Source organism: Labrus mixtus, chromosome 8 (assembly GCF_963584025.1).
Source record: "Labrus mixtus chromosome 8, fLabMix1.1, whole genome shotgun sequence".
NCBI lineage: Eukaryota > Metazoa > Chordata > Actinopteri > Labriformes > Labridae > Labrus > Labrus mixtus.
The window spans coordinates 24,646,609-24,672,348 of record NC_083619.1 but is presented as its reverse complement, the minus strand read 5'-3'; the positions used below and the strand labels follow the sequence as shown (position 1 = coordinate 24,672,348).

Genomic DNA, 25,740 nt, shown 5'->3' with positions numbered 1-25,740 from the left:
GTCATAAAACCTTGGTGAAGTGTATTTTGCATGATACAGTATATGACCTTTAAAATCGTGTAACTGTCAGAGTAGATGAACAAACAATAAAAAAAATATCATGTTGCAAATTTAAACAAACATTTATTATAAATCATACCTAAGGGTGAAGGACTTTTGGGAAAACATTTCATGGAAAAAATTCATCTTTGAACAAAAGGCAGGCAGGTTGTTTATTTTTTTCTTTTCTTCTTCTTCATGTTAACACCAAATGTAGTCCTGAGAGGTGCTTCGCTGGCTAGGAATGACAAGGGAAGAATCCATAAGGGGTTAAAGAGCATCTTGTGCTTCTGCAGCTTCAGTGCTGGGATAAATAAGGCCGGGTTCTACGGGAGAAGCTAAAACAAACTGCATCAATGAGTGAATGTCAGTATATATGCAGGTAAGACAAAGAGGGGATCCGTGGGAATGTTTTTCCTTTTATGACTCCACTTTGTAGACTTTGTTTTTTTTGGGATTTCTAGCTTAGGAAGTGTCTTGAAAATACTGATATTTGTGAATTCTGTTTTTTTTGGGTTCAGTTCAGTTTTGAGTTTAAATAAAAACAACAAGACAAGTAATTTTAAAAAAAAGCGTCAAATCCATCCACTAGGAACTTTGCATAGTCAAATATGCCATAATTTACAAAGTCTGTGAGAAATACCTCATAGGTATAAATACCAAAGAGAAAAAGCTGCGACTGAATGTCTCTTTCGTTTGGTTTTCAAGGTCACCTGAGCAGTACGCCTCTCTGTGCGTCTCCCCCTCAGCTGTATGTGTGGATGATTCTGTGCCGCTTCAAATGGTGCATCATGATGAAGGATTTCCCGCACAGCGAGCAGCTGTAGGGCCGCTCCCCGCTGTGTGTGCGCTGGTGGACCCTCAGGCTGCTCTGCTGCGTGAACCTCTTCCCGCACTGTCCGCAGCCGAACGGCTTCTCGCCCGTGTGCGTGCGGTAGTGAATGCTGAGGTGGGAGGAGCACTGGAAGTTCTTGCCGCACACCGTGCACCAGAACGCGCGCTTCCTCTTGTGGCTCTGCTGGTGTAGCTTGAACTGGTGCAGGCGGCTGAACGCCTTCCCGCACTGCGAGCAGACGTAGCCCCGCGCCATGCCTGAGGGGGGTCTGTGGGAGGTGTGGAAGTTGCCCGATGTGAAAGTGTTTGGCGCCGGAGTTACGACCTGTCTTTCTCCAGCCGAGGCCTCCCTCTCCGATTGTTGATCTGGCTGTCTCAGATGGGCAGCATGCGACGGGTTTCTCTGCGGGTAAATCTGATCCTTCTGCGGCTGAGCGCCCTGAGGTCTGGACTGAAAACTGGACGACTGCGGAGCGTCCTTCTGATACTCGCTGTTGAACATCCCATTACACGGCCTCTGAGCGGACAGCTGCTGAACACCGGCCGACTTATTTGAACCCAGGTGAGCATCAGAATGGTCCGGGAACGTTTGAGAATACTCCTCCACCACGCTGGAAAAGTCAGGAAAACCCGCATCAATGTCCTCGCCTTCGATGATGGACGACCAGAGCTGATTCTCTCGTTCGTCCATGGAGAAATCTGCTGCGAGTTGAGTCTGCTTCCCCACGATGTGCTGGCATCCGTCGCGACTGTATCCCGATTGGTTCTCCTCCTTCTCCGTCTTGACGTTAAACTGAAGGTCGCCGATGTCTCCTGCAAGCTGCCCAGCGTTATACAACTCACCAAAGTCGGATGTTTTTCGCCTGGAGACCTCTGAAGGGTTTAACCGACGGCCGTTTTCTAGCTGCTGGCTCTCTGGAGCAGCGGCTGGATTAGGGAACGAAACAGCAGAACCTGAAAGTGACAAGACGACACATGTGGTACATTTTCAAACAAAGACTTTGCAAAAACTACTGTGCCGTTTGACTTACCCATAGGTCCAGCAGAGTCAGTGATCCACAGCGTCTCATCTGGACTCTCTTCCTTAATTGTGAATGAAACCGTGGCATCTGTAATCTCAGGAAACTAGAGAGAGGAAGTTTTGGAAAATCTGAATTTGCGCTGGTCAATTTTTTTGGCAACTTGGAGGAAACGCAGTCTAAAGAAAGACACTGACATATCCTCATCCTGTAAAGCTGTGTAAGAGAAACAGCAGCTCATAGGGTTGACAGACTTTGATACGATACCAAAAGAAGTTCTAGGCACCAAATATTGGAGAATTTCTTGTTTTTAATTAACAAAAATTTCAAGCAAATTCCTATATTGCAAAAATATAATACAAACGAAACTTAGACATTGCTGTATCTATCTGTTTTGTGGAAGCTCTTGTGTTCAACCAAGCAAAGTATCAGTGCCAATGCAGATGAGAGGATGATTTAAGGCTTCTTCAATCTTGACAACATCCCTTAGTTAACCTTATCCACGCAAGGGTCAAAACCAATTCTCACACCACTTCCAGATCCAGGTTTTTTTTTATTTTTGCTTTAATGAATCGTTCTACTTCTATACAGCCACAGAGCAAATTGTAAGTGCTACTGTATGTTATATAGCCCGTTTAATAACTTAAACAGTTTAGGCAGTAGATTAAACAGCAGTTTAAGGGAAACGTCTTTCATAAACTGACCATTTATGGTGTTCATTTGTAAATATTGCAATACATTTGACGATGACAGCAATTCTATTGTACTTTAAAGGAAATATATACAGGGTGTTGTGGCAGAGGTTTTACTGGTTCTTGCATTGGGCTGGCTTGATTAGCTGTTGGGCTAGTTTAGTGGCTGGATTTGGTTGGCCATCTGGTTGGGCCGGTGTTGTTATCACACAGACCTGGCAGCGCTGGCCCTGGTGGTCCTTTGCATGGGGCAACAACTGAATGTTCCTGGTGGTTTGTAATCAGGCCTTGACTCATGGATGGCTACAAAATATGTTCCTGTGCAGTAATGTTTACATTAAAACATTTAGTGAGTGATAGAACTAACACAGACCTTCATGTCTCCTGCAGGGTGCGGACAGCTTCCCCCCACATCAGTTCCTCGGTCCATGTAGTTCTCTGGTGCAGAAAAAGGGAAAATACTTTTTTTTTTTTTTGTACAATAAAATACGACATGAAAACAGGAAATGATTCCAATACCCAATAACAACATACAACATTTTCTTCAACAGAATTTACAGTACAGCCTTTTACTTTCTGTGCATCTGATCACATGCATGTTACTTCTGCGTTAAAATGTAAACAAACACCAATTAACAGCAGTCGTTAATTATGAGCAAAGACTGAGCATCTTACCAAACCCTCGCTGCAACTGAGCAGTTTTGTTCTCCATCATTAATAGTTTCCTCTTCAGCATGTCATTCTCGCTTTGCTTTCGGGATATTTCAAGGTGCAAAAACGCACATTTGTCATCGACTAGTTTGGATATCTCTGACACTGCTGCTTTAACCAAAACCTCCATTATTGAGGACAGCTGGGTTTGAAAGGGAATGCAGGTCGCCATATTGATGCATGCAACGTGATATGTGAGGCAGATGTATGATTAGACGGTCCTTCCGCGTTTTAAATTTGATAAAAAATGCAAAAATAAGCGACGTACAGCAACATTTGACATCCCTGTGTGTAGCTAGCTGGAACCTTTTCTTCCGTGTGGCGGAGGGGTTTACCGTAAATACACGAATAGAGGCGCAGCGGAAAAACATCAAGGAGGAAGAGACAAGATGAGTCTGGCATTATGGCCTTTACCTTTTCTTTTCTTTTTTACCTTCATTTGTTGGTATTTCATACGGAAGAGGATTAGAGTCAAATTTGAGAAAAACATATTATTAGGCCTTAGGAGGAAAAAGTCAAAATGTCATGAAAAAAGTTTAAAAGCAATTTCCAGCATTAAGTAAAAATATTGAGGGAGAAAGGTCTAAATGGCAGGAAGAAAGGTAAAATATAATATTCTACAATTCTACAATTCACTTAGCAGACGCTTTTATCCAAAGCGACGTACATCAGAGAGTAAGAACAACACAAGCAAGGATCTAGAAAAAAGGAACAATGTCAGTAAGAGCAAACGATCAGCTTTGAGTCCGATTGGACACACAGGTGCTGACAGGAAGTGACCAGAGGCAAAGCACAACATTGAGGGCAGTTCTTGAGAGCTCTAATCAGAATAGAAACCATCTTATAAGTCATCGTTATCAAACAAAAACCATCGTCATTACCATCATCATCATCAATGATATGGAGACCATCATCATTAAGTTAGTAGGTGTTCATAAAGAGCTGGGTCTTTAGCTTTTTCTTAAAGGTGCAGAGGGACTCTGCAGATCCAATGGAGTTTAGAAGTTCATTCCACCACCGGGGGGCGACAGAGGAGAAGAGTCTAGTCAGAGACTTGGGACCCTGTTGTGAAGGTTGGATCAGACGCCTTTCATTGGCAGAGCGTAGCGGGCGGGAGGGAGTGTAGACCTGGATGAGAGAGTTAAAGTAAGGAGGAGACGTTTTTGTACGCGACAAACTTCGTGAATTAAGTCGAAAATGTCCAGAATAAAGTCGAAATGTAGCAACAAATAGTCGAAATGTCAAGAATCATTTTGACTTTTTTCTCGGTATTTCAACTCTGTTCTTCACATTTCTAAAACATTTTTGGCGAATTGCATAGTGAAAAGAAAATCTTCCTCCTCTTATTATTTATTTCTGTTGGCCGGGCCCTAATCCTCTTCCATATTTCCAGGTAAAATTAAATTTGACTTACCTTTTCCTGTCAGGCGGACATGGGCACAGTCTTTGAAGTGATGTGATCTTCTGTGTAAAATACGCTCATTAATCTTAAAGGCCATGATTGCGAGAAACACAAAAAAATATGGTTGATTGAAGACACTTGTATTTAAAAGTGTATGTTCCCAGCTTTACATTTGTATCACTTTCTTTAACAAAATATCCAAAATATCAACACTGATGGCCAGGGGCACCTCCAGGAACTCTGGGCCCCATGAAAAGATATCACATTGGGCCCGGCCCAAACTAACCCGGAAAATTTCTATGACCGCACCTCCACAAATGACCCATAAAAGCTTTGAACACCTATGCTTTGTTTTACACCCTGAAAATAGAAGATAAATTATCACTGTATTATTTCCTCATAGTTTAAAAATAATTTAATATACACACCTTTCAGACATTTGAAGCAGGGAGGAGAGGGGCCTTTGAGACAGACTCCACATTTTTTCCCAGAAAGGAATTCTGAATGTTTTTTTTATGTATTCAGACAATTTTAGTTATCTTAACGCGGTTATAACAGAGAAAAAAGCTAAATAAGTAATTTTTTTATTTCAGGCCCATGAATGGCCCCCCTCCCCACTGGGCCCTGGGTAGTCAGTCCCACTTTTCCCCCCACTACGATGTCCCTGCTGATGGCTGTACTGGTCAACTCTAAAAAGTAAAACATTGCCAGTCCGCTAGTGTAACCCTTTTAACCCTGTTTATGTAAAACAAAAATACAAAACAGAAGAATGATTAAAATGGTCATCAATGAACAACAAGGTTAAAAATCAGTTAACTTGAGTCCAAAAACCTCAAACTTGTGTTGATATTATAATGATTGAAATGGGGGTCCTTCAAGGCTCCCCCTTGGGTCCCCTTCTGTTTTGTGAAGATCAAATGTGACATCTTTAATATGAATCTGGAGGCCCTGAAAAAAGGTAAAAAATAAGTAAAAATAGTAAAATAAACAGATAGGAGGAAGACAACATATACTTACTCTGATAAATATGAAAATAACCAATACCAGACTTTTTACACAACATTTTCTTGAATTTATTTAAAAATAAAAAAGCTAAACAAAGATAATTACATCTTTTTCTTTATGTTTATCTTTTTTAACATAATTTAACTTGTAAAATGTGTAATTTGATACCCGTGAATCATGCTACGATTGGATATAAGATTAACAATTGTTAATCAGTGAGCTTGTGTCGCAAACTACTGAATTACAGCAAACTGGAACACATTAAATAAAATGGGAAACATTATTATACATAGCAATAAAGCATTGAACCTCTGAATCCACAGGTTCAAGATTCCGTTCCCATGTGAAAAATGTGGGCAGTAATCACTCTGTACTTAGAGGGTCACACTGTCAGCTGCGTCAGGTGCTCCTTCTGTGCTAAGCTGGAGTGTTAGTTTCGTCAAACTATTTTAATGGCCTCTTAAAAGTCCAGCCACCTCCTACAAAACAACTTCAAATAGCAGCAAATATTCAGAACTCTTCAAAGCCTTTTCCTTAACCAATTTAATGGCTTTTCTACAACATCCTTGTGCAGTGCTTAAGGCTGGCCGTGTCAAAGGTTCTATCTGATAGACAAAAATCACACACCATTAAAACAACCCCCAAAAATCAGTCTAAAGTAAAAGCTTCCACAAAGAGTAAAATTGACATAATGCACTTTTTTTTAATGCACAAATCAGCTTGAAGCTCCATGAAACCGAAATTTGAGAGTTTCTTACTACCATGGTGTGACGCATTTCCAATTGGAAACCAATTACAAGATAGAAGGCGGGACATAACGTTGGGATTAATTTGATTGGATTGTTAGCTTCAACAAAGCTTTTTAATTGGTCGAAAAATAAATAAATGACTCTTAGTGCAGGATGAGTCATCAGACGTTTGAAACGTTTTAAAGGAAGAGAAAATACAGTTATTTTAATGTAAAAATACTCAGATAATGCTTTATTGAAATATATTTGGCAGGTAATGGCAGATTGATAAACATTTACACAGGAGTGTAACCTGGATTAAAACCCGGGACATTTAATTTTTTAATTTCATGACTTTGAACTCCCCTATCTGAGATTATAACATTATCATGTTTCATTGTCATATTTGGTTATTTGGACATCTAGTAGATCACTGAAAACCTTGATTTAAAAGAATCACAGTATTTGCTTTACATTTGCCTTAGGACAATATAAAAACCAACAGACTATTTAGCTACTGTTATAAAAACACATGCACCTTTAGAGGCATATTAAGTTGAGGTTTACAGTACTTTACTGTATGAGGATTGTTTTCGGTTCAACTTAAAATGAAGACACTTCTCTCTGTCTGTTTCATCAATGTAAAATATCACTGCAACTCTTTTTAAACAAAGGCCTTAAATTATGACTGAGAAATATTTTACCCTCACAGGACCTTCCTCCAAAGGAGAACAATTAAGTCTTACAATATCTCTAGTAACAGCAGAACATCTTATCAAAGATTTAGGTGTTGAAATGGCAGACTCAGTATTATAAATAATACATTTTCCTCAGAACTTGAAGGACACGTTTTGAAATGAATTAAATAAAAGGAACACAAACCAGCGAGGCTAATAGGTCTGAAAAAGTTTAGTTACCTTAAAACTCAATGGTAGTGTCATATATTTAGAACAGACCTACACTATCGGTTTACATTTATTATTACATCGCAAAAAAGTCTGATAAATCATTAACTAGTAGGGATGTAACGATACCTCACAATACAGTTAAAAGCCACTCTAAATATGGACAATTTAAACCAATGAGACAAAAACATATATTGCAATACTCTATTTTGACCAGCAGAGGGTGCTACCTGTTTTTAGCCTTGACGTTAGCAGCTGAAGAGAAGATGCTTACAACCATGGTGGAAAATAGAAGATTTTGTTATGGCTGAACCACGGCTTTGATTTAAAGCTGGGGGTGTAGGGTGGAGGGTAGGAGGGGGGGTATGTTTTTAACATAATCTGGGAAGCCTGTTCACCCAAACAAGTGTAAGAACCACAGAGTGTACACATGCTAGGGTGTCGTAAGGATTTCGGATGAGTGACATCATGACTCAAATTTTCATGTGTCACTTTCCATAATGAAAAAATATCCACTGTATTCGACTTCAATTTCACTTCTTCATAAAAACATTTTATAAATCGTTATAAAATGCTTTCGTAAACCCAGTATCGTGAGTGTACCGTTACATCCATAGTAACTACTATGGTCAGCAGTTACATAATGTTAATTTGGCTGTTTTAAACAGAATATGATAATTTAAATAAAAGATAATAATCAGTCGAGTGTAACAAGTGGTCCTCCTGAGGCCTACACTGTGAAGAGAGTTCAACATAATACCCAGAGTATTTTTACATTCACCCGGCTTCACTAACCTTAAATAAAAGAAATGTTGCCAAGCAGTCACATGATTAAAGCTGGTTACCAACCAAGGGTTTCCGTGAGCATGTTTGCTTGAACGAGGCGGTGTCAGCATATGACCAATCACAGGATCTGTCATCAGCAGATCATAAAATTCCACGAGCAAACTTTCCTATAAGAAAAGGCTGAAGAAAAACTAAGGTTAAGTGTTTTCGTTACCATGGTGATCTACCTCGGTGAGAAGTGAAACCACCCATATAGTATTAAAAATCTGGAGTTAACCCTGAACTCAACTCGCCAACCATAAATCCTGCTTCACAGCAGAGGCCTCAGGTCTTTACATCTTTGGTCCTCCTGGTCTCAGTTCATGTCGCCCCGCCCTCTGATGATGTTGATCTTTTTTTTTTTTTTTGCTTTGTTCTGATGTAAGATTTGCTTGTATGTAAACCCCTGTGTAAAGGTGCTTTATAAATAAAGTTATAATTATTATTGTTCAGGGCAACAGCTTTGGCTGTAGCTCAGAATACTCAACAACGTTCAGTCATCTTAAGAAGACGTCTTTTATAAAGAAGGTCAAAGGAGCGGAAGTGTAACATGTTTGCTGTAGATTTTGAAGGTTTTTTTTTGAAGATTTCAAGTAGTTTTATAGACCTCACTTTGATTTGTCCACTGAGACAGAATTAAATCGGACGATCAGTTCAGAACTGAATGCTGAAGTGGAGAATATTTTACAGTGTTTTTTCTTCTTTCTGTATAAATGACACATGATCTTATTGAACGTGCAGCTTAAGGTGCAATTTCAGGACGCTCATCTGGTTGAAATATTTCCCGCATATGTGACAGCTGAAGGATTGCTCGCTGATGGTTTGACACTGATGTCTTTGATAGAAATTGAAACTATCAAAGCTTTGCCCACAAGCCGAGCATATGAAGCAGTTTTGTCTGGTCGCGTCTCCTCCGCAGTTGTCCTCGTCGTTGCCCGAGGCGATCATCGAAAATTCAAACACCCCTCCCTCTTGAGTCCCGTCACTCACAGCGGCGTACTCGTTCACGGTCACAGCTTGTATGATGTGCTGGTCTTGTAACTCAGGTGCTAGAGTGTGATCAGAACTTCTCCCCATAATCGAGTACTGATCACTGTGCATCATGTCTTCCTTTTCTTTGTGGTCTAGGAAAGGCAGGTCTTGATCTGGTGACGTGTATCCCTGCTCACCGGTTGCTCCGGTAACAGGACTGATGTGATACTTGACATCAGGTAGAAGTAAACACACGTTTTGTTCATCGGCATCACTCCTCCTCTCTGTCCTCTCAGACGTCCACAGCTGAATTTGGTCATGTGCTCCTGTGCCGTTATCGTGCGCGGCCTGACTTAAAGCCTGAAAATCCTCCCTGCTCCGCTCCAGCTTTACCATCACTGCCTGCTCACCAGCTGCCTCTGTGAACGTGGAGCCGGGTACGTGTTCTTCAGAAGCTGCCGGGTCCTTCAGTAGATGATTATCAGGCATTGTAAACATGAGGGGGTGTGGCTCCAGCATGTCGGTGGTCTCCCCTGTTAAAAGAGCAGGATACAGTTAATAGATGAACATTTAGATTCAGAAATTCAAAGATATGTGTCATCATCAATGATGGGGTTTAATATATTTCACAATGAGGGTTGAAGCTGTTTAAATCTTTCATGATAACTCACGCTAAAAAATATGTAGATGTGCTTATCTTAGTAGTGTCGTCTACCATGTGACCTTTAATAACCCGTAATAAAATAATCAGGTTTTTTTTGTGAAATTATTAAGTTCGCTTTTCCAGAAAAAAATCTTCTCTTTTATTATCTAATGCAGCGGTTCTCAACTGGTGGGTGGGGACCCAAAAGTGGGTTGCAGGGCTGTTTTCAGTGGGTCGCTTCAAACAGTCTTTGAAGCACTCTATTTAAAAACGTGTTTGTTTTGTTCCATCTCTTTTTTTTCCTGTCACGTTGTGTACCGTCCGAGGTCCACACTGCGCCACGTTTTTATTAAACAAATCTCATTGGTTGAAAAATTTCAGACATTTGGGTCTTGATCTCTCTTTTTTTCCATGTTTTTTTTTTTTCATTATTTTAAATGAGTTTGTATTGTGTTTGTTTATCTTCATTAATTGAATGGAATTAAGGAGTTGGTGGTGTGTCGTGAGGCTAGAACTAACGATCTAATGGGTCATTGTAGCTTATAATAATGATCATATTTAATGCAACATAATCACATTTTTTTCTTCAAATATTATTAAACGTTCATAAACTCTCCTATTAGTTCATCAAAACTCATTGAAAGCTTCACCTTTTACTTTCATTGTTTTGTTTGTAAATCAAATATGCTCATCTTTTTTTTTTTTTTTAACTAAAATGCCCAAATATCCCATGGTGACAGTTTCTCAAATATCAATATCAACATCTGCATTTTATATTTGATGATAACAATACTAGACATGTTAATGGAATCAGGATAAGGGGACTTGTATTGTAAACATCACATTTGTCTGAAAACACACCTCCTTATATCCTGTCAGTATGGATTAAGAATTTAAATTCTAAATGAATTGAGAGGGGTCTGAGGAGGCGCCTCACAGTGGAGGTCTGCAGAGGTTGTTGAGAGAATCTGTGGCCATCACAATTCCCGAGCACGACTTTATTATTAAACTGACTGATAGCTGACGCTGCAGGCGGTGTGTTATCTGGGAATGGCTCTGCTCGTCTCTTACCATTTCTGTGCGTCTTCATGTGGCCCTTCAGGCTGCTCTTCTGGTTGAAGCACCTCCCGCAGACATGACAGCCGTACGGCTTCTCCCCGGTGTGAATCCGTAAATGCCTTTCCAGGTGACCGGCTCGCTCAAAGATCTTCCCGCAGTACGAGCAGAGGAAGCACTTCTTCGGTTTGATCATCTGAAAAGACACGCCTCCTCTCTGCATGTGGTTAGTCAGCGTGGATCCCGCCATGCCGTGCAGTCCGGCGTCACCTGACAGCATGAGCGTGTCTGAGGATGCGTACGCCGTTTGAGGAGTCAGGCTGTTTTTCTGTTCCCCGTACGGTTTCCCCGAAAAGGAGAATGTGCTACAAGACGCTTCAACAGGCGTGGAGAGTATCTGAGATATCCCGGGGAAGGACGAGGAGCTCTGCGCTGGGCCGCTGAGATACTCTGTCCTACTGAGCTCTGAGCCGTTCTGTCCTTGAGGCGTGGACATCCACTGCTGTCCGTCTCTTTGAAATGTCGTCTCACTGAGGTCGTCTACTCCTTCCACCATCTCCTGGTTCCCTTCCTCAAACACTGGTTGAGTTATCGTCTCCTCTGCAGGCTCAGATTTCACTCTCACAGGTGTTGTGTCCTCGTTCTTAGGCGGCGGGGCTTCCTCAGCTTTCTTCTGGCTCTCTGTCTCGGGCGGATGAGTCTCAGGACATGGATTCACCTCGGGAATCTGCTTCTGTTCAATCATTTGGATCTCAACTGGGTGTGGCTGGACACCTGTTGGAATAGAACGAAGTCATCACAGGCGGTTTAACCACCCACTCAGAAGAACCCACAACCTTCTTTTAGCATTTGAACGGTAAATGTAGATCATGCAAAGTTTGATATAACAATCAAACATGGTTTATCCATTCAATTGTTAAAGGAATTTTGGGGGCGCCAGTAGCCTAGTGGTTAGTGTGTGTGCCCCATGTACAGAGGCTACAGTCTTTCAAGTGGGATGCCCCAACTCTATCCACTGTCCTGTCTCTACGATAAAAACACAAAAAGCCCAAAAATGAATTTTGGAATTTTCACACATGCACTAAACTTCAGAAGATGTCCCCAAATTTCCAGGTGAGCTGCATGTGTGAAGGCAAAGAGTGAAGGGAACTTTACCCTGCAATCCCCCCCCGAGTAAAATGTCCAATTTGGTAGACTAAATTCCCAAAGTGACTTATTTGAAAAAGGCATATCCACACAGCCAACAAGTCTATTTCTTGGGCCATTTTTGCCTTTAATGAGAGAACAGCTGTAGAGAGAGAGAGAGAGAGGAAAGAAGAGAGAGTGCGGGATGACGTGCAGCAACGGGCCGGGGTCTGACTCGAACCCACGGCCACTGAGACGAGGACTAAAGCCCCCAGACATGAGGCGCACGCTTCAACCACCGAGATAAACCAGCGCCCCCTAACAAGCTTTTTTTGATAAAAACATGAGGCAAGCTTAAAACTCTTTTTTTTTGTTCAATGAATACAGAGTACTTGTATCTAATCATGCAGTTAATATGAGCTCTTTAATTATAACACTTAAATGAAGCTGATAAAATATGCTTCACTTAACACTTTGTCTCCTAGATATTTAGGACAGATTAAAATATCCTTGTTCTTTAAACAATTAACCTCTTACTATCTTATTATATTTCAAATCCTCCGTCTGTTTGGTGATTTGATTAGCAGAGCTATGATGAATAAATCATCCAGAGGTCCTGGATGTATCTTTAACAGGTCGTTTGTTTGACTCTTACTGTTAAAGGCAGAGTGGATAACGCTGCTCTTCTTCTAAGGCAGTGAGGCGAACACAGCTGTCAGCTGAGAACTTGTAAGTAACCCCCCCCCCCCCCCCCTCGTTAACTGTCAACTCGCCTGAGCCACATAGATTACCTCTGCTAACTCTGTGATGCAGGGGGAGTGTCAGAGGCAGACTTCCTGTTGTGAATCACATTAAGACTTGTGAGCAGAAGATGATAGAAAATGTACAAAGAACAAAAAGTTAGGGACGTTAAAGAGGTGAGACGGTTTCAAAGGAGCCACCAGGATGCGCTGTTCTGTGTGTGTGTGTGTGTGTGTGCGCGTTTCTGGCTGTATTTAACTCCTGCTGTGCCAAAACCTAATGTGAATTCACAGACTGGGTCACTAATTTTACGCTGACACAGAATCAATATGAATGCACAAAGACGTGATGACGGCTGAGCTTTGGCACTTTTTTGAAAAAAAAAAAAAAAAGCAGTCTGAAAAAGAACTACCACTTGTCTATCAGGGACCTCATAGTGGGTCAAACAAAGTCCCTGGTACCTGCAGTGGGAACGCACCTAATACATCTTTAGGTTCAAAGTCCCTGCAAACAATTATGAAAGTGGAAACGCAGCTTTATTAGCAAAAGGAAGGTCAGAACTTGTAGACTTTCTCTGCTGTGATAATTCAACAAGTCTCATACTTACATCTCCTGTGAATCTTCATGTGCTCCTTTAGGCTGCACTTCTGATTGAAGCGCCTGCCGCAGATCTCGCAGCGGTACGGTTTCTCCCCAGTGTGGATCATCTTGTGCCTCTCCAGGTGCCCCGAGCGCTCAAAGTATTTCCCGCAGTACGGGCAGAGGAAGCCCTTCTTAAACATCAACCTCTTGGTCGTCCTCCTCCGCACTGCGCTGTACGAGCTGCGGTACTGATTGTTCCCGAGCAGCCCCCGGCTCCACAGGCTCTGCTGAAACCCGCCCGAGCCGCTGCAGGGTCCGGCCAGTCGGGAGTCCAGAGAGCACTCGGGGAGATACGACGCCGCGTTCTGTCCCGCGTTTAAATAATCAGAGTTGTTGCGTCCGGCTTGAGTTTGTGTTTCCGGTCTCCATCGGGCACGCTCCCCTTCATACAAGGCCCGTTGGTCAGACTGTCCGCCGGCCTCTTCGCTCCCTTCTTCCACAGGTTCACGTTTCACCTGCACCTCAGATAAGGACAGGCTGCTTTGTTTTGTTTCAACGGGCACATTTTCCACAATGTTCCTCTGATCACCAACGTCGCTCTGAGTATCTGGAGAGAGGCGATGACAAAGAAACAGAGCAGAGAGATTAAAAAAAGGATTTAGTCGATTAGTGTATACTCCTTTAATATATAAAGTTTGAGAATTAAGCAGTTCCATATTTTTAGACATAATCATGTTCTTACTAGGGATGCACCTATTATGAAAACCAGGGCCGGATACCAATACTTGAGTTTCAAATAACGATTTAGCCGATCGCATATTCTGATACCGATTAGGGCTGGGCGATATATCGAGTTTTAAAGATCTCTCTCTCTCTCTCTGAGCCAAACTCAAAAACTAAATGGATAACAAAACACACAACTGTGTTGATTTTGTTGTGCAGAAAATGAATTAATTTCACAAACAGGCAGTTTGTTTTCATGCACATGTTGAACTTGTGCAGCTGACTGTTAATAAAAGACATATCGAGTATCGCCATTCAGTGAAAAAATATTGAGATATGAGTTTTGGTCCATGTCGCCCAGCGCTAATACCGATGTTTGTTTCATGATTTTCTTTGATGTCAGACTCCCACACTGCTGACATTTTCTCCCGTTTGACTATGAAAACAAAGTCAGAAGACAGCAGGTGAGCAGTGGAAGGGGGGGCCTTAAAGAGACAGTACCTGAAATCTTCTCGTCAGACAGTGGCTGAACTGAAGGTTTCACAGACACCAGGATGGGATAAATGTGTCTGTTTATTAATTATAATTCATACAAGGCAACTGCAGATGTTTCCCCAGAGTTAACAACTCAAAGTGAAAATTAGCATAGTATGGCCGTGTCACATTTCTTGCACTTCCCAGCAGCTGTTTGGTGTGAAAACAAACTTTTACGTAACGTTTTCTCCAGATCGTTGTGCTGGTGTTGTGCTGTGAGAGCTCTTCACTTCTCTGTGAGAGAAACACAGAGTTCAAAGACTAAAGCAAAGGAGGTTTTCTCTTGACGGATACATAAAAATGGAGACAACTGTTTGAGACACAACAGCTACGTTGTGCAGGGACACCAGCGCCTGAAACCACGATTTCACAACAATTTCACAGTAAATTTAAACCTGCGGTAACTCATTTTTTATGTATTTGTCGTGATCACAAAACTGATATTCCATGCCCTGAAGCTGATACATCAATTTATTTAACAAAAAGCTCTTATTCATATTTTCCACATCTTAAAGATAAAGATAAACTTTATTGATCCCCCGTGGGGGAAATTCGTGCATTGCAGCAGCTCAAGAAAACAGGGGACGGGAATATAATTATTACAAATAAAAATAGAAGTTAAAAATCAAATCAAACATATTTACATCACTTAAATATAAAAATACAATAATGGAAAATTACACAGTAACTTCACTCTCTTTTGATTTTGTTTTTGGACTCCCAAGGAAAATAGATAGTTCATTAGCTGCTTAATCTTCCACTATGTTAATATAATATACTAGTTTCTGCCATTTTTCTCTCTTCTGATTGGTGCAAAGAGAGAAGCGTAAAATTTGTTTTTATTCTTTTGTTTTTAGTGATAAAAGCTCCTCGCAGTTGTAGAGAGGAAGGAGCCCCAGTCTCTACTTCTATTACTATAAATAATAGTAGAGAGACTGATCAATCAGGTAGTATTTTCATATTAAACATATTTACTCTGGTGTGTTATTTTATGACAAATCTCTGCAGAGAGACGACATCTATGGAGCTGTCAAACATGCTGGATGTCTGTAGTCAGCAAACCTCCTTTGCATCATTGGTAGTATCCTAACATCTGATGATTCAAGATTCAAGATTTGTATTTGTCACATGCTCATACAGATGTGCAGTGAAATGTAAAGACTGTTCCGCAAGGCCATGCAATAAACACTCAAATTACTAACACACATATATACAGTAAGATGGAAATATAACGTTTGCAGGTCATTGTGTAGTTTTCAGGTTTGGTGGCATGAAAAGCCTCACAGATATACTGAGATGTTAAAGAGGGTGTGTGATCATCAACAAGATCAGACAGGAGGTTAGAAAACTTTCCTGTCACAGTGAGACCCTGTCCTCCTCCTCCTCCTCCTCCTCCTCCTCCTCCTCCTCCTCCTCCTCCTCCTCCTCCTCCACCATGCAGAACAGAAAGTGTGTGTACCATCTCTCCCCCGGTGGTCGGGTCGCAGGGTCACTCTCTCCTGGGCTTCTCTCAGCTCGTTGTGCAGAAGCTCGATGTTACTCTTCAGCTTCTTGATCTCGTTTTCACGCTGACACATTTCCAGCCGCAGCACCACCATCCCATCCTCCACAACTTTGGCGATTTCTGCCACGGCCGCTTTGGACAGCACATCGATTATGGAGGTGATCTGAGCCCGCAGAGAAACGCCGTTCAACATCGTTATGAACCAGCAGTAACTGTGTGCAGCGTGAACTTTTAACCGAGTAAAAGTGTCCTCATATCCGGCGCCAAGCTGCGATTTAAGCCGCCCGAGCTAACCGAAAAAGGGCCATGACGAAGCTGCTAAACGGACACCGAATCGCTGCTGTTTGGTTTAATGTGAACCGCTTTGCGCTAGCAGCAGATAATTGGTACAAAGAATAAACAGAGGTTTTCTGTTAACGGAAATGACGTCATAGTTACCGTAAACATTAGTACAGAGACGCGACGCATATTGCCGAGGGACTTCCGAGGTAGACTAAATAATAAATAAATAAATAAAAACCATTTAAGTCGCATTGAAGAAATAATCCAAAAATAAAAACACAATATAATACTTCCCACATGTTATCATTTAACTTTTAAACAAAAATGTATATCGTTTTTTGTTTTTTTTTACTTTTTGGGACTATAGGGGCTCCGTACAAACGCATTTAATTTGTTCAAAGCATAGACTGTAAAAAATAATGTATTATTATTATTTACAGTCTATGGTTCAAAGTCTGATATAAGTATATCATTCAATTCAATTACAAATAAAACAAACACATTTCATTAATTTTAAAGCATACACATTTGAACATTTAAAGAAGAATTTTAAATATATTTTTAAAGCTGAAAATGTTTTTCAACCTTGTTAAGAGGAACCCCTCAATTGCTTTTTTCTCAAAGGTCACCAAAAAAACTGCCGATTTCAATTTTCAAGCCAACATTGAAGATCAGCTGTAAAGGTGGTCACAACATTCCTAGTTTGACTTTAAAGAGCTGTATTAAAAATACACGCAGTAAAAACATTGGATGCACTCTGACAACCACAAAGTTAATATAACCATTTTATCAACTCTCAGGTTACAAACAAAAAGAGTATTCAGTTCGCACGTTTATGAACTGCTCAATCAAATCAAAGACCATTGAAGAAAAGCAAAATAAATAGAATAGTAATATAAGCAAACTAACAAATATACCTTTAAGCACGTTTCAAAATGTAAAACAGGTAGTTAAAGCAATTAATGTAGTGTATGTTTGTCTTTATTTACTCATATTTAAACTTATTTAAACTATAAATACATTTATATAATAATAAGGGTTTACAAAGTGTGTCTATACGTACAACTTGAAATGGGTTGCAAATATAAAACTCACAATGAATTATTGCATTAAACCCACAACCTCTTCACTTCGACGAACTTGAATCATAATTGTTGTGGTCAGATGCGATATGATAAATCACTCAGAAACCACTCGAGTGTAATGAAGGGGGAAAAAGTGACTTGAGATTTCTTAAAGTCTTAAAGAACGTCATGAAGACAAATCAACATTACAAACTATCAACCAGGGAGAGGACACCGGAAACTTCATTTGACACTACAAAAAGATTGTGATAACACCAGAAAAAACGACTCACGCTAAAATTAAATTAAATCACTAACGTTTTACCAAGTACTGATCTGATACCTGCACGTTACATTTTGCTCCCAGCGTACTGGACTGTTGCATCAGTTAAAATGTAAAAGTATACTGGCAGGACAAATAAAAGGTTTGAGAGAATTCTCTTCAAATGTGTCGTTTAAAGCCTCCACTGTCTGAGCTCTATCTCCCCAACAGGTGAGTCTCTTGATGTGTTTTGAGGTTACTCAGCACAGTGAAGCTTTTACCACACTGCTCACAGTTGTGCGGCCTCAGCCCGCTGTGGAAGCGCTCGTGTCTCAGGCAGTTGTCCTGCCTCGAAAACTTCTTGCCGCAGATCTTACAACTGTACGGCCTCTCTCCCGTGTGCACGCTTTGGTGCGTTCTGAGGCGCCTCTTCTGGGTGAACGATTTCCCGCATTCGAGGCACCTGAAAGCTTTCGAGGGCCGGTGCAGGGCCCTGTGCTCTTCAAGCTGAGACATGCGGGGGAAGCCCCTGCCGCAGACCGAGCAGGTGAACGGTTTCTGGTGTGTTCTCGAAACATTCGTCGCTGCTTTGGCCCTTGGGCTGTTTCTACCGCGGATGTGATCCTCTACGTTGGGTCCTATCCTATTGGTTGTTTGTCTCTGTGCATGAGGAGATGTCAATAACAACCTGACTTGTTGCGAGGCCGGCTGTAAGCACTGCTCCTGTCTGACGGCAGGGTGTAAAACATGCCTGAGATGTTCATTATTTAAATGCTCTGCGGTGGTTCGTCCCCTGCACACTGGTAGTCTCTCCATCTGCACACTGAGGGATGTCTCTGTGATTCCCTCTGCATTGTTTGTATTTCTCTGTGCAGCATACCGCTCAATGTGAGGTGTGGTAAAAACCTGTGTTTGCTCCAGTGATGCAACAAGGCTTTTCTCAAACATGCTACAAGCAGGAGGAGGCCAGATCGGGTCTTCTTGCTCTAAGCAAATATCCACTCCTGTAGTGTTTTCCATTGTACCCTCTATTTCCATTTCTTCTTTTATCCGCACACTTCGGGATTCATCTGTGATTTCCTCTGCATCAGTCGTATTTTTATGTGCAGGATATTGCTCAACGTGAGCAGCGAACATCTGTTGCTCCGGCGTTGCAACAGAGCCGTTCTCAAACAAGCTACAAGCAGGAGGAGGCCAGATCAGTTCATCTCGCTCAAAGCAAATATTCACCGCCGCAGTGTTGTCTGTTGTTTCCCGGGGGGCAGGTTCATCCGGCGGCTCTTGTTTCACCACTGGCCTCATCTCGTGGATCTCCTCGGCTCCGTGTGTCGCAGGCTTGCGGGCCGAATCAGTAGTCTCCGGTACCAGATACACTGCAAATGTTACCTGATCCTCCATTTCACCACCTGAGTATGACAGAAAGAGATTTAACCACAAAATGCAAGAGTGAGTCAACAAAGCAAGGACCAGTTTTAGTCTTCACTGTTTAGTGTGCACTTTCAATTCCTGAATAAAACCAGCTTGATAATGAAAGCAAATACAAAGGACTGAAAATGTGAGGTTAACCTTTCAACATTTAAGTCAAGCGCTTACAAGGGACAAGCAACTAAGAGACCTCAAACCATTTTTTAGTACAGCAATTGGTTGATCAACAACTTACAATTAACTACAATTAATCATGATAATTGTGTTAACATACTCGAGATACTAAACCGTGTACTGGACAGTTGCTCTGACATAACCAGTCATTTTAGGGTTGTAATCTTGGACTTTAGGACACCCTGATGGCCACTTTTCACCATTATCTGTAATTTTATGAACCCAAACAAGAAACTACTGATTGTAAATTAATTGGTGTAAAAAAACCGATCTTTTAATTTATTGGCTTTTTGGTTTGGTTAATTTGAGGCGTATATGTTTCTTCTTTGGCACTGACTGTCTTTGGTTTCAGTGACAATAAATTGCATTTCTACATGTTACGGATTGTTAGTCACATAAAGCAAGGAATTTGTTTTTGATTTTTTTAAATCATCTTAAAAAATCAAACAGATGTATCCCTAAAGATTAAAGTTAGTCATCTGACATAATAACACTTCAATACCAATCAATCAGTCAATCAAACTTTATTTATATAGCGCCTTTCAGACAAATTAAATTGCAGTTCAAAGTGCTTAACAAGAGTGCAGAAAAGTTGTTGACAAAAAGTAGTTTATAAAATCATTGAGAGACTAATGCACACCAATAAGAATTAAAAAAATATGTATAAAAAGAAAAGAAAATACGACACATAAAAGCAACAAGATATTCAAATAAATACATCAGAGGAAAATATTTAAAATTGTAGTAGGATAAAAAGACAATGCAGTAATGTTAAGATTTGAATTGATAGAAAACACTAAATAAAAGCCAGACTGAATAAATTAGTTTTAAGACTGCGTTTAAAAATCTCGATATTCTGGGCTCCTCTCAGACCCTCAGGAAGGTCGTTCCACAGTCTCGGAGCGTAACAGCTGAAAGGTTTTTGTCCTGCTCTGTGGAACAACTAAGAGAGAGGAACTGGAGGATCTGAGGATCAAAATCATATCTGTGGTTCCCAAAGTGGGGGTCGGGACCCCAAGGTGGGTCGCCAGCCACCAAGAGGGGGGTCGCGAGATGCCTTCCATAAAAAAATTAAAAATCATTTAAAAGTGCATAAATATATATTTTTACCATTTTTGTAAATATACAAAAAGTAGTCCAATGTCATATAAGACGGTATCATTATTATTTTTTTAGGCTGTTGTATTATTTTGTGTTACTAGTTTTTAGATAGGTTTATTAGTGTGTGCGTGGCTGTCTCTACGTTACATACCTAACTAACCACCTTAAAGAACAGTGGGGGGTCCCCAGTTTCTGTCACCCTTATTTTGGGGGTCAAGACCTGAAAAGTTTGGGAACCCCTGTGATAGGTAGTCTGGTGCAAGGCCATGTAATGCTTTATAAACTAATAAAATAATTTTAAAATCAACACGAAAACTAACGTCATGGTTCATTTTATCCAATTCACAATATACAATATAGTGTTTTTAATTTTTTTATTTAGTAATATGATAATAATATCTTATTTTTTAGTGCACTGTATGATAGCCGAATTTAACAGGGGATCATAAAAAGTCGTTCAGCATTAAAAGTTATCGCCTGCAAAGTAGTGCGGATTGTTTCTAGTGAAGTAAAATGTAAAATGAACAGTTTCTGGACGTAGTTTGGTTTGACGTTTCCCTGCAGACCCGGCAGTCGGAGCCTCACCTTTACCTGGCACCTGGTCTTCTGTCTGCTCCTGCTTGTCCACACAGGCTCGGGTCTGTGCTGCCTCCTGAGCTTTGCAGAGTTCAACCTCCATCTGTTTCAAACTTCTCTTGAGCTCCCGGATCTCACTGTCCCTCTGACACATCTCCAGCCGCAGGACCACAGCGCCGTCCTCCACCAGCTTCGTTATTTCAGCGACTGCGGCTTTGGCCAAAACATCCATGATGGCGGCCACCTGCGTACCGACAGAGGACGGGAAAGACATCCTGGCTTTTGAGATTTAGAATCGATAGAAACGAAATGTTTATGCTTTATTTATAGCAAACAGTTGGTGCTCCAGCTGTAAAAACAGGTGAAACATCTTCCCAGCGAGCCTTGTTTAGATTTACTTCCGGGGAAATAAAACGGCGGATGTGACGTAAGGTCAACCGACGTAACTCTTGTAATAAAGGTGAAATAAAAATCTCTCTGTGTGCATATAGTTGTTTATAATCTGTATATTATGTCTCTTTCTTTGTGTTTTGTTTATCTTTGTCTTTCTTGTTCGTGTTTTTTTTCTGTCTTTTGTGACGTCACTGTGTCTCATTAAAAAAACTTTCTTTTTTTTAAGATGTTAAAAATGTGACATATTGTATCAAATAGTAATTATTTTATAATTATTATTTTTCCAATAATGCACAGCTTTTGCCACGTTAATTTTTTTAATTACTTAGTATGAAATAGTTTCATATTGTTAGACCTCAAACAGTATTATTTTACAACTTAGTCTCCTCATGCTCATTTTATAATTTAAACGTATTCATTTAAAAAGATTCAAGATGTAAATATTTATGACGCACTGGTTTGAAATGAGCCATTCACAACTTCCTAAATTATTCAACTAAAAAAGTAAAAGAATGTATTTGCTTTTTTTAATTTTGTGTTATTAATTAATCCAGAAATATGAAAAACGTTGAGTTAAAAATATTAAAATTATTTCTAAAAAAAATAATATGACCATCATCGACATCATCATAAATAATCCAGACCCGGTCATAAAAACATATTTTTATTCACACAAATATAACAACGGTTTGTGTTGTTACACTGACCAAATATGGCTCCAAAAGTATACATTTCATTCATCTTCCCTGCTCTTTAAAAAATATTTTATATCTATCTCACTAGTCGACCATTTATCTAAGATAAACTTATATACAGATACTTTCTAGTATTGTATAAGAAGACAAGTGCAAACAGAGTGAGGATTGAACGCTAACCTTTCACTCTTGATTGTTTTGCTTTTCTGACCAAGGGATAGAAAGTTATAAAAGTACTGGGTGTATTGATAAAAAAAAAAATCCATCCTCAATATGTTTCAGCAGCATTCACCTTTTGGTCCCATCTGTTTTTTGTTTAATTTTACTTTACAGCAGAACATACATTTGGGGCTGTGTATTTAGTTGCTGGGCGTCCTTGGGACTTATAGGGGATCAAAGACGGTGAAAACGTATCATCATCCCTGGATAAAGCTCAACATATGGTGCGTGTCAGCTCTCTACAGTTTCCTGTCTTACAAATGGAAATATCCTCCCGTGAAAAACCTCAACGATTCCTGACTGAAATCCAAGTTTCTTCACATGACTAAAATAAAACTTAAACATATCTACGAGCATCGTGTTCACAATACTGTTGATGATCTTTACCCTGAAAGAAAACACTCCATCAGTAAAAGGCAAGCTCTGCCCTTTACGCTTCATGCTGAAAAATAGTTTGCACATTTAAATCAGTTTCATTCCAAACTTTGAACAAAAAAAAAAAAAGCTGTCCTCACTCTACTTCATTCCCCCAATCCTTCTGCCTCTCCTTCTCCTTATCATCCTCTTTCTCCTTTTCCCGCTTCATGGTGATGATGGCAACGGCCTCTTCAAAATTCATGCTGAGGGGACTGTTTCTGTTCGAGTCCCTCGTTAAACTTTCATCCAGATCCCTCCTCCTCTCCCTCTCTCTCTCTCCTCCTCTCTGTTCGGGCTGCTGCTCCTTCTTCCCCTCCCCCTCACTTTCATCGTCCCCGTCTTTCTTCTGCCCTCCTGCGCAGACGTGATCCCCTTCTGTTTGGACTTTCAGCGCGTTTTCTCTCCCTCTGTCTGCGTCTCTCCTCTCTCTCTGCTGCTGCTGGTGTTTCAGCGTCAGGGCGGTGATTTTGCAGTGCTGCGGCTTCGGAGGCACGACCGGCACCGCTTTCACTTGGTAAAACTTCGGTTGCTTGGAGACAACCAGCTTCCTACCAACCCCACCTTTAACACCGTCACTCCCCTCGTGTTTCATTGCCTTGCCAATGCCAGACTTGACCTCTATCAGTTCATTATCTATACTTTTTATTCTTATTTGTTGCACATCACCTCTCTTCTTGTCATGGTTCTCCTTTTCTCTTTCTTTAGAAACCACTTCTTCTCGGTCGTTTTGCGTTGCTTCTTTGCTTTTAGCACACTTCTTTTGAATTGCTTCATCTAGTTCAGTTGCATTTGGTACGTCTGTCTCTTTTTGCTCACAAACTTGCTGCTCTTCTGGGTCTGGGAGCTTCTCCTCAGCTGCCCCTTTCTCTATTCTAACTTCTGTCTCAGTTGTCCCTCTTTCCTCGTCATTTTTCTCCCCTGAAGTATCTTCCCTCTGCTCTCCCTCCTCTTCTTCCCCTACAACACTTTCTACAACACACTCAGTAATCCCCCCATCTTCCTCAACATCATCCAGTTCATACAAAATTGCACTCTCCTCCTCTTTGCTGTCTTCCTCATAGCCGCCCATGATTGTTTCTTCCTTCGTGTTGTCATCACTTTCTTTTATTCCTTCAACCGTTTCTTGACTTAAGTCATCTTTGGAAACCCTGTCTTCATCATCATCTTCATCATCATCTCCTCTAACATGGAATCTGGGCTCTTCTATTACACAAACAGAAAAGTCTTTGAAAGGAAAGTCAGAACTTTCTTCCTGTTTGAAAATAGCACAACACGCTGGATATTCAGTTTGAGGGTCATCAACTGATTCCCTCTTCTCCTCGACTTTGACGTCTGCCACATTGCTGGATTCCTCGCTGCTGGGCGTTGGACACTCCGGGCAGGCGAGAGGTGATGCTGAATCCAAAGTGAGAGATTGTTCTTCTTCACTTTGTGTTTCTTCAACAACACTGGGATCTGCCTCCGTCGCTTCACTGCAAATAAATGACGAAAAAAATGATGTGGGGTGCATACGCTTGGTTTAAGAGTATTTAGTCTGTTTGTACATCAACAGTTCCTTTTGAGCATATTTGAAAAAACGTTTTTGTGCTTTTTGAATCTTGAGGTAACCATTTTTAGATTTTGGGGGATGTCTTTTAATTCATTTATGATGAGAAAAACATATTTCCAAGAAATCTTATCTTTTTTTTTGCATATTCCTGACTGGCTTGACTTTATTTAAGTCATGCAATGTATGATGCTGTCTCAAATTTAGTCTTTCTTGTGCTTTCTACAAAAGGAACATTGGAGTTATTTCTTTCAGCTGCACTAACCTTTCTGATACCACCTGTGGGAAATTTCTACATTTTCAGACCAGCTTCACTGCAGGACTAACGTGCCTACGTAACAGGCTAACAGGCGACTAACAAGGGGATAAAACAACTGACTTATTCAGACAGTTCAGGTATGCAGCTCTATTTAGCCTATAGGAGATTTGCTAACATTAGGAAAGATATACTATAGTAGCCTGCCACCATATGACGCCAGTGCTAACGTTAGCAGCTATGTGTATCTTGCTTTAAAACTGTGTATTTGATGCTTTTGACCACTTGAGGGCAGCACAAGAATCTGTTACTTAAATTTGAGGTGATTATGACGACCTTGTTAGCTAACAGTTGCCTGTTTGTTTACACATCCAGAAGATAAAGGTGTAGCATTAGCATTCACCTGGCAATTTGATAAGCTCCAATTTTTACTTCATTTTTAAAATGTCCTGCTCCAAAGCTCTTAATAGTTCAACTACGTGATAAGAAAGTAGAAAACAGCTGCTAGCTGCTTCTGGAAACAAGTTTGTAGACAGCAGTGAGACTGACAGCTAAAGTGCTAATGTGCTAAACGGTAAAATGCTCTGAAGCTACGTGTGGGCTCATTATTACAAGGACATTGTTGAAATAAAAAAATCAGCTACTAAATACTTTCTCAGTTAAGTGTGAAAATCACTTGTATGATATCCAGAGTAATGTTATGAGCTGATTTGCTGACAGACTTGGTAAACATGTTGGCCTACATGAAATGTGAAATGAGCCTCACCTTTGCCTTTTGTTTTCCAGCACGTCTCTTCTCTGGTGAAGTTCCTCTTCCTTCTCTGTTGAGTCCCTTACTTCCAGTCCAGCATTCTCTTCTTTGTCTTTCACGTCTTCATTCTCCTGCTCTTCTTCAGATGATTCGTAATGCGGAGGACTTTCAAGGTTCGGTGACGGACTATCTCTTTCTTCAGAAATTTGCAACTGATGCACGGCGACTCCATCCAGAGCACATCTGTCTGTACTGTATGCTTCAAACTCGGGCAGATTGTTTAAAAAGTATTCACATGGGAGGCTTTTAACAAACATGCCTTCGTCCTCGTCACTGCTGTCATCATCAGCCTCCTCTTCAGAGCTGGACTCCTCCGCTCCTATCACAGCAGAGGCCCTGTACGGCAAGCTGAGGGATTTCGCATGTCTGCTGTGTGAATCCATGCTGAGTGGCCTGTGTGTGTTTGACTCGGTAGGACTCCGGGTGTGTGTTTCAGGGCTTGGCTGCTGGTGTGTGTGCTCCTCTGCGAGATGATTGGA

General features: G+C 40.8%; 3 protein-coding genes across 4 annotated transcripts in view; all 3 read right to left on the bottom strand.

The window, feature by feature from the left end:
* Positions 1–103: 103 nt before the first annotated feature.
* On the bottom strand, positions 104–16,405 carry LOC132978542 (uncharacterized). Its single transcript, XM_061043746.1, has 8 exons — positions 15,996–16,405; positions 13,305–13,886; positions 10,847–11,605; positions 8,889–9,665; positions 3,260–3,505; positions 2,958–3,022; positions 1,905–1,998; positions 104–1,827 (listed from the first exon to the last, which is right to left on the bottom strand). Exons 1-8 carry the CDS (start codon positions 16,231–16,233, stop codon positions 785–787), a joined length of 3,804 nt encoding a protein of 1,267 aa, XP_060899729.1. The 5' UTR covers positions 16,234–16,405; the 3' UTR covers positions 104–784.
* A 688-nt stretch (positions 16,406–17,093) lies between these two features.
* On the bottom strand, positions 17,094–21,471 carry LOC132979509 (zinc finger protein 354A-like). The gene is made up of 2 exons (XM_061045374.1): positions 20,934–21,471; positions 17,094–19,054 (listed from the first exon to the last, which is right to left on the bottom strand). Exons 1-2 carry the CDS (start codon positions 21,196–21,198, stop codon positions 17,865–17,867), a joined length of 1,455 nt encoding a protein of 484 aa, XP_060901357.1. The 5' UTR covers positions 21,199–21,471; the 3' UTR covers positions 17,094–17,864.
* Positions 21,472–22,271: 800 nt separating this feature from the next.
* si:dkeyp-68b7.12 (rho GTPase-activating protein 30) overlaps positions 22,272–25,740 on the bottom strand; it is a 10,756-nt gene continuing 7,287 nt past the window's right edge. For both annotated transcript variants that reach the window (XM_061045356.1, XM_061045355.1), the window contains exons 13-14: positions 25,217–25,740; positions 22,272–24,120 (exon numbers count right to left, since the gene is read on the bottom strand). The exon at positions 25,217–25,740 is cut by the window's right edge and continues 72 nt beyond it. In XM_061045356.1, the coding sequence (XP_060901339.1) occupies positions 22,743–24,120; positions 25,217–25,740 (1,902 nt within the window). In that variant the 3' untranslated portion in view covers positions 22,272–22,742. The remainder of the gene's footprint in view (positions 24,121–25,216) is intronic.

Excerpts from the sequence above, each read along its gene's own strand:
- LOC132978542 (XM_061043746.1), bottom strand. The coding sequence starts at position 16,233 with ATGTTGAACGGCGTTTCTCTGCGGGCTCAGATCACCTCCATAATCGAT. Across the intron at positions 13,887-15,995 it reads CGACCACCGGGGGAGAGATG|ATACTCAGAGCGACGTTGGT; the intron begins GTACACACACTT and ends GCCTCTCTCCAG. Across the intron at positions 9,666-10,846 it reads CATGAAGACGCACAGAAATG|GGGAGACCACCGACATGCTG; the intron begins GTAAGAGACGAG and ends CTCTTTTAACAG.
- LOC132979509 (XM_061045374.1), bottom strand. The coding sequence starts at position 21,198 with ATGTCTTTCCCGTCCTCTGTCGGTACGCAGGTGGCCGCCATCATGGAT. Across the intron at positions 19,055-20,933 it reads AGACCAGGTGCCAGGTAAAG|GTGGTGAAATGGAGGATCAG; the intron begins GTGAGGCTCCGA and ends TGTCATACTCAG.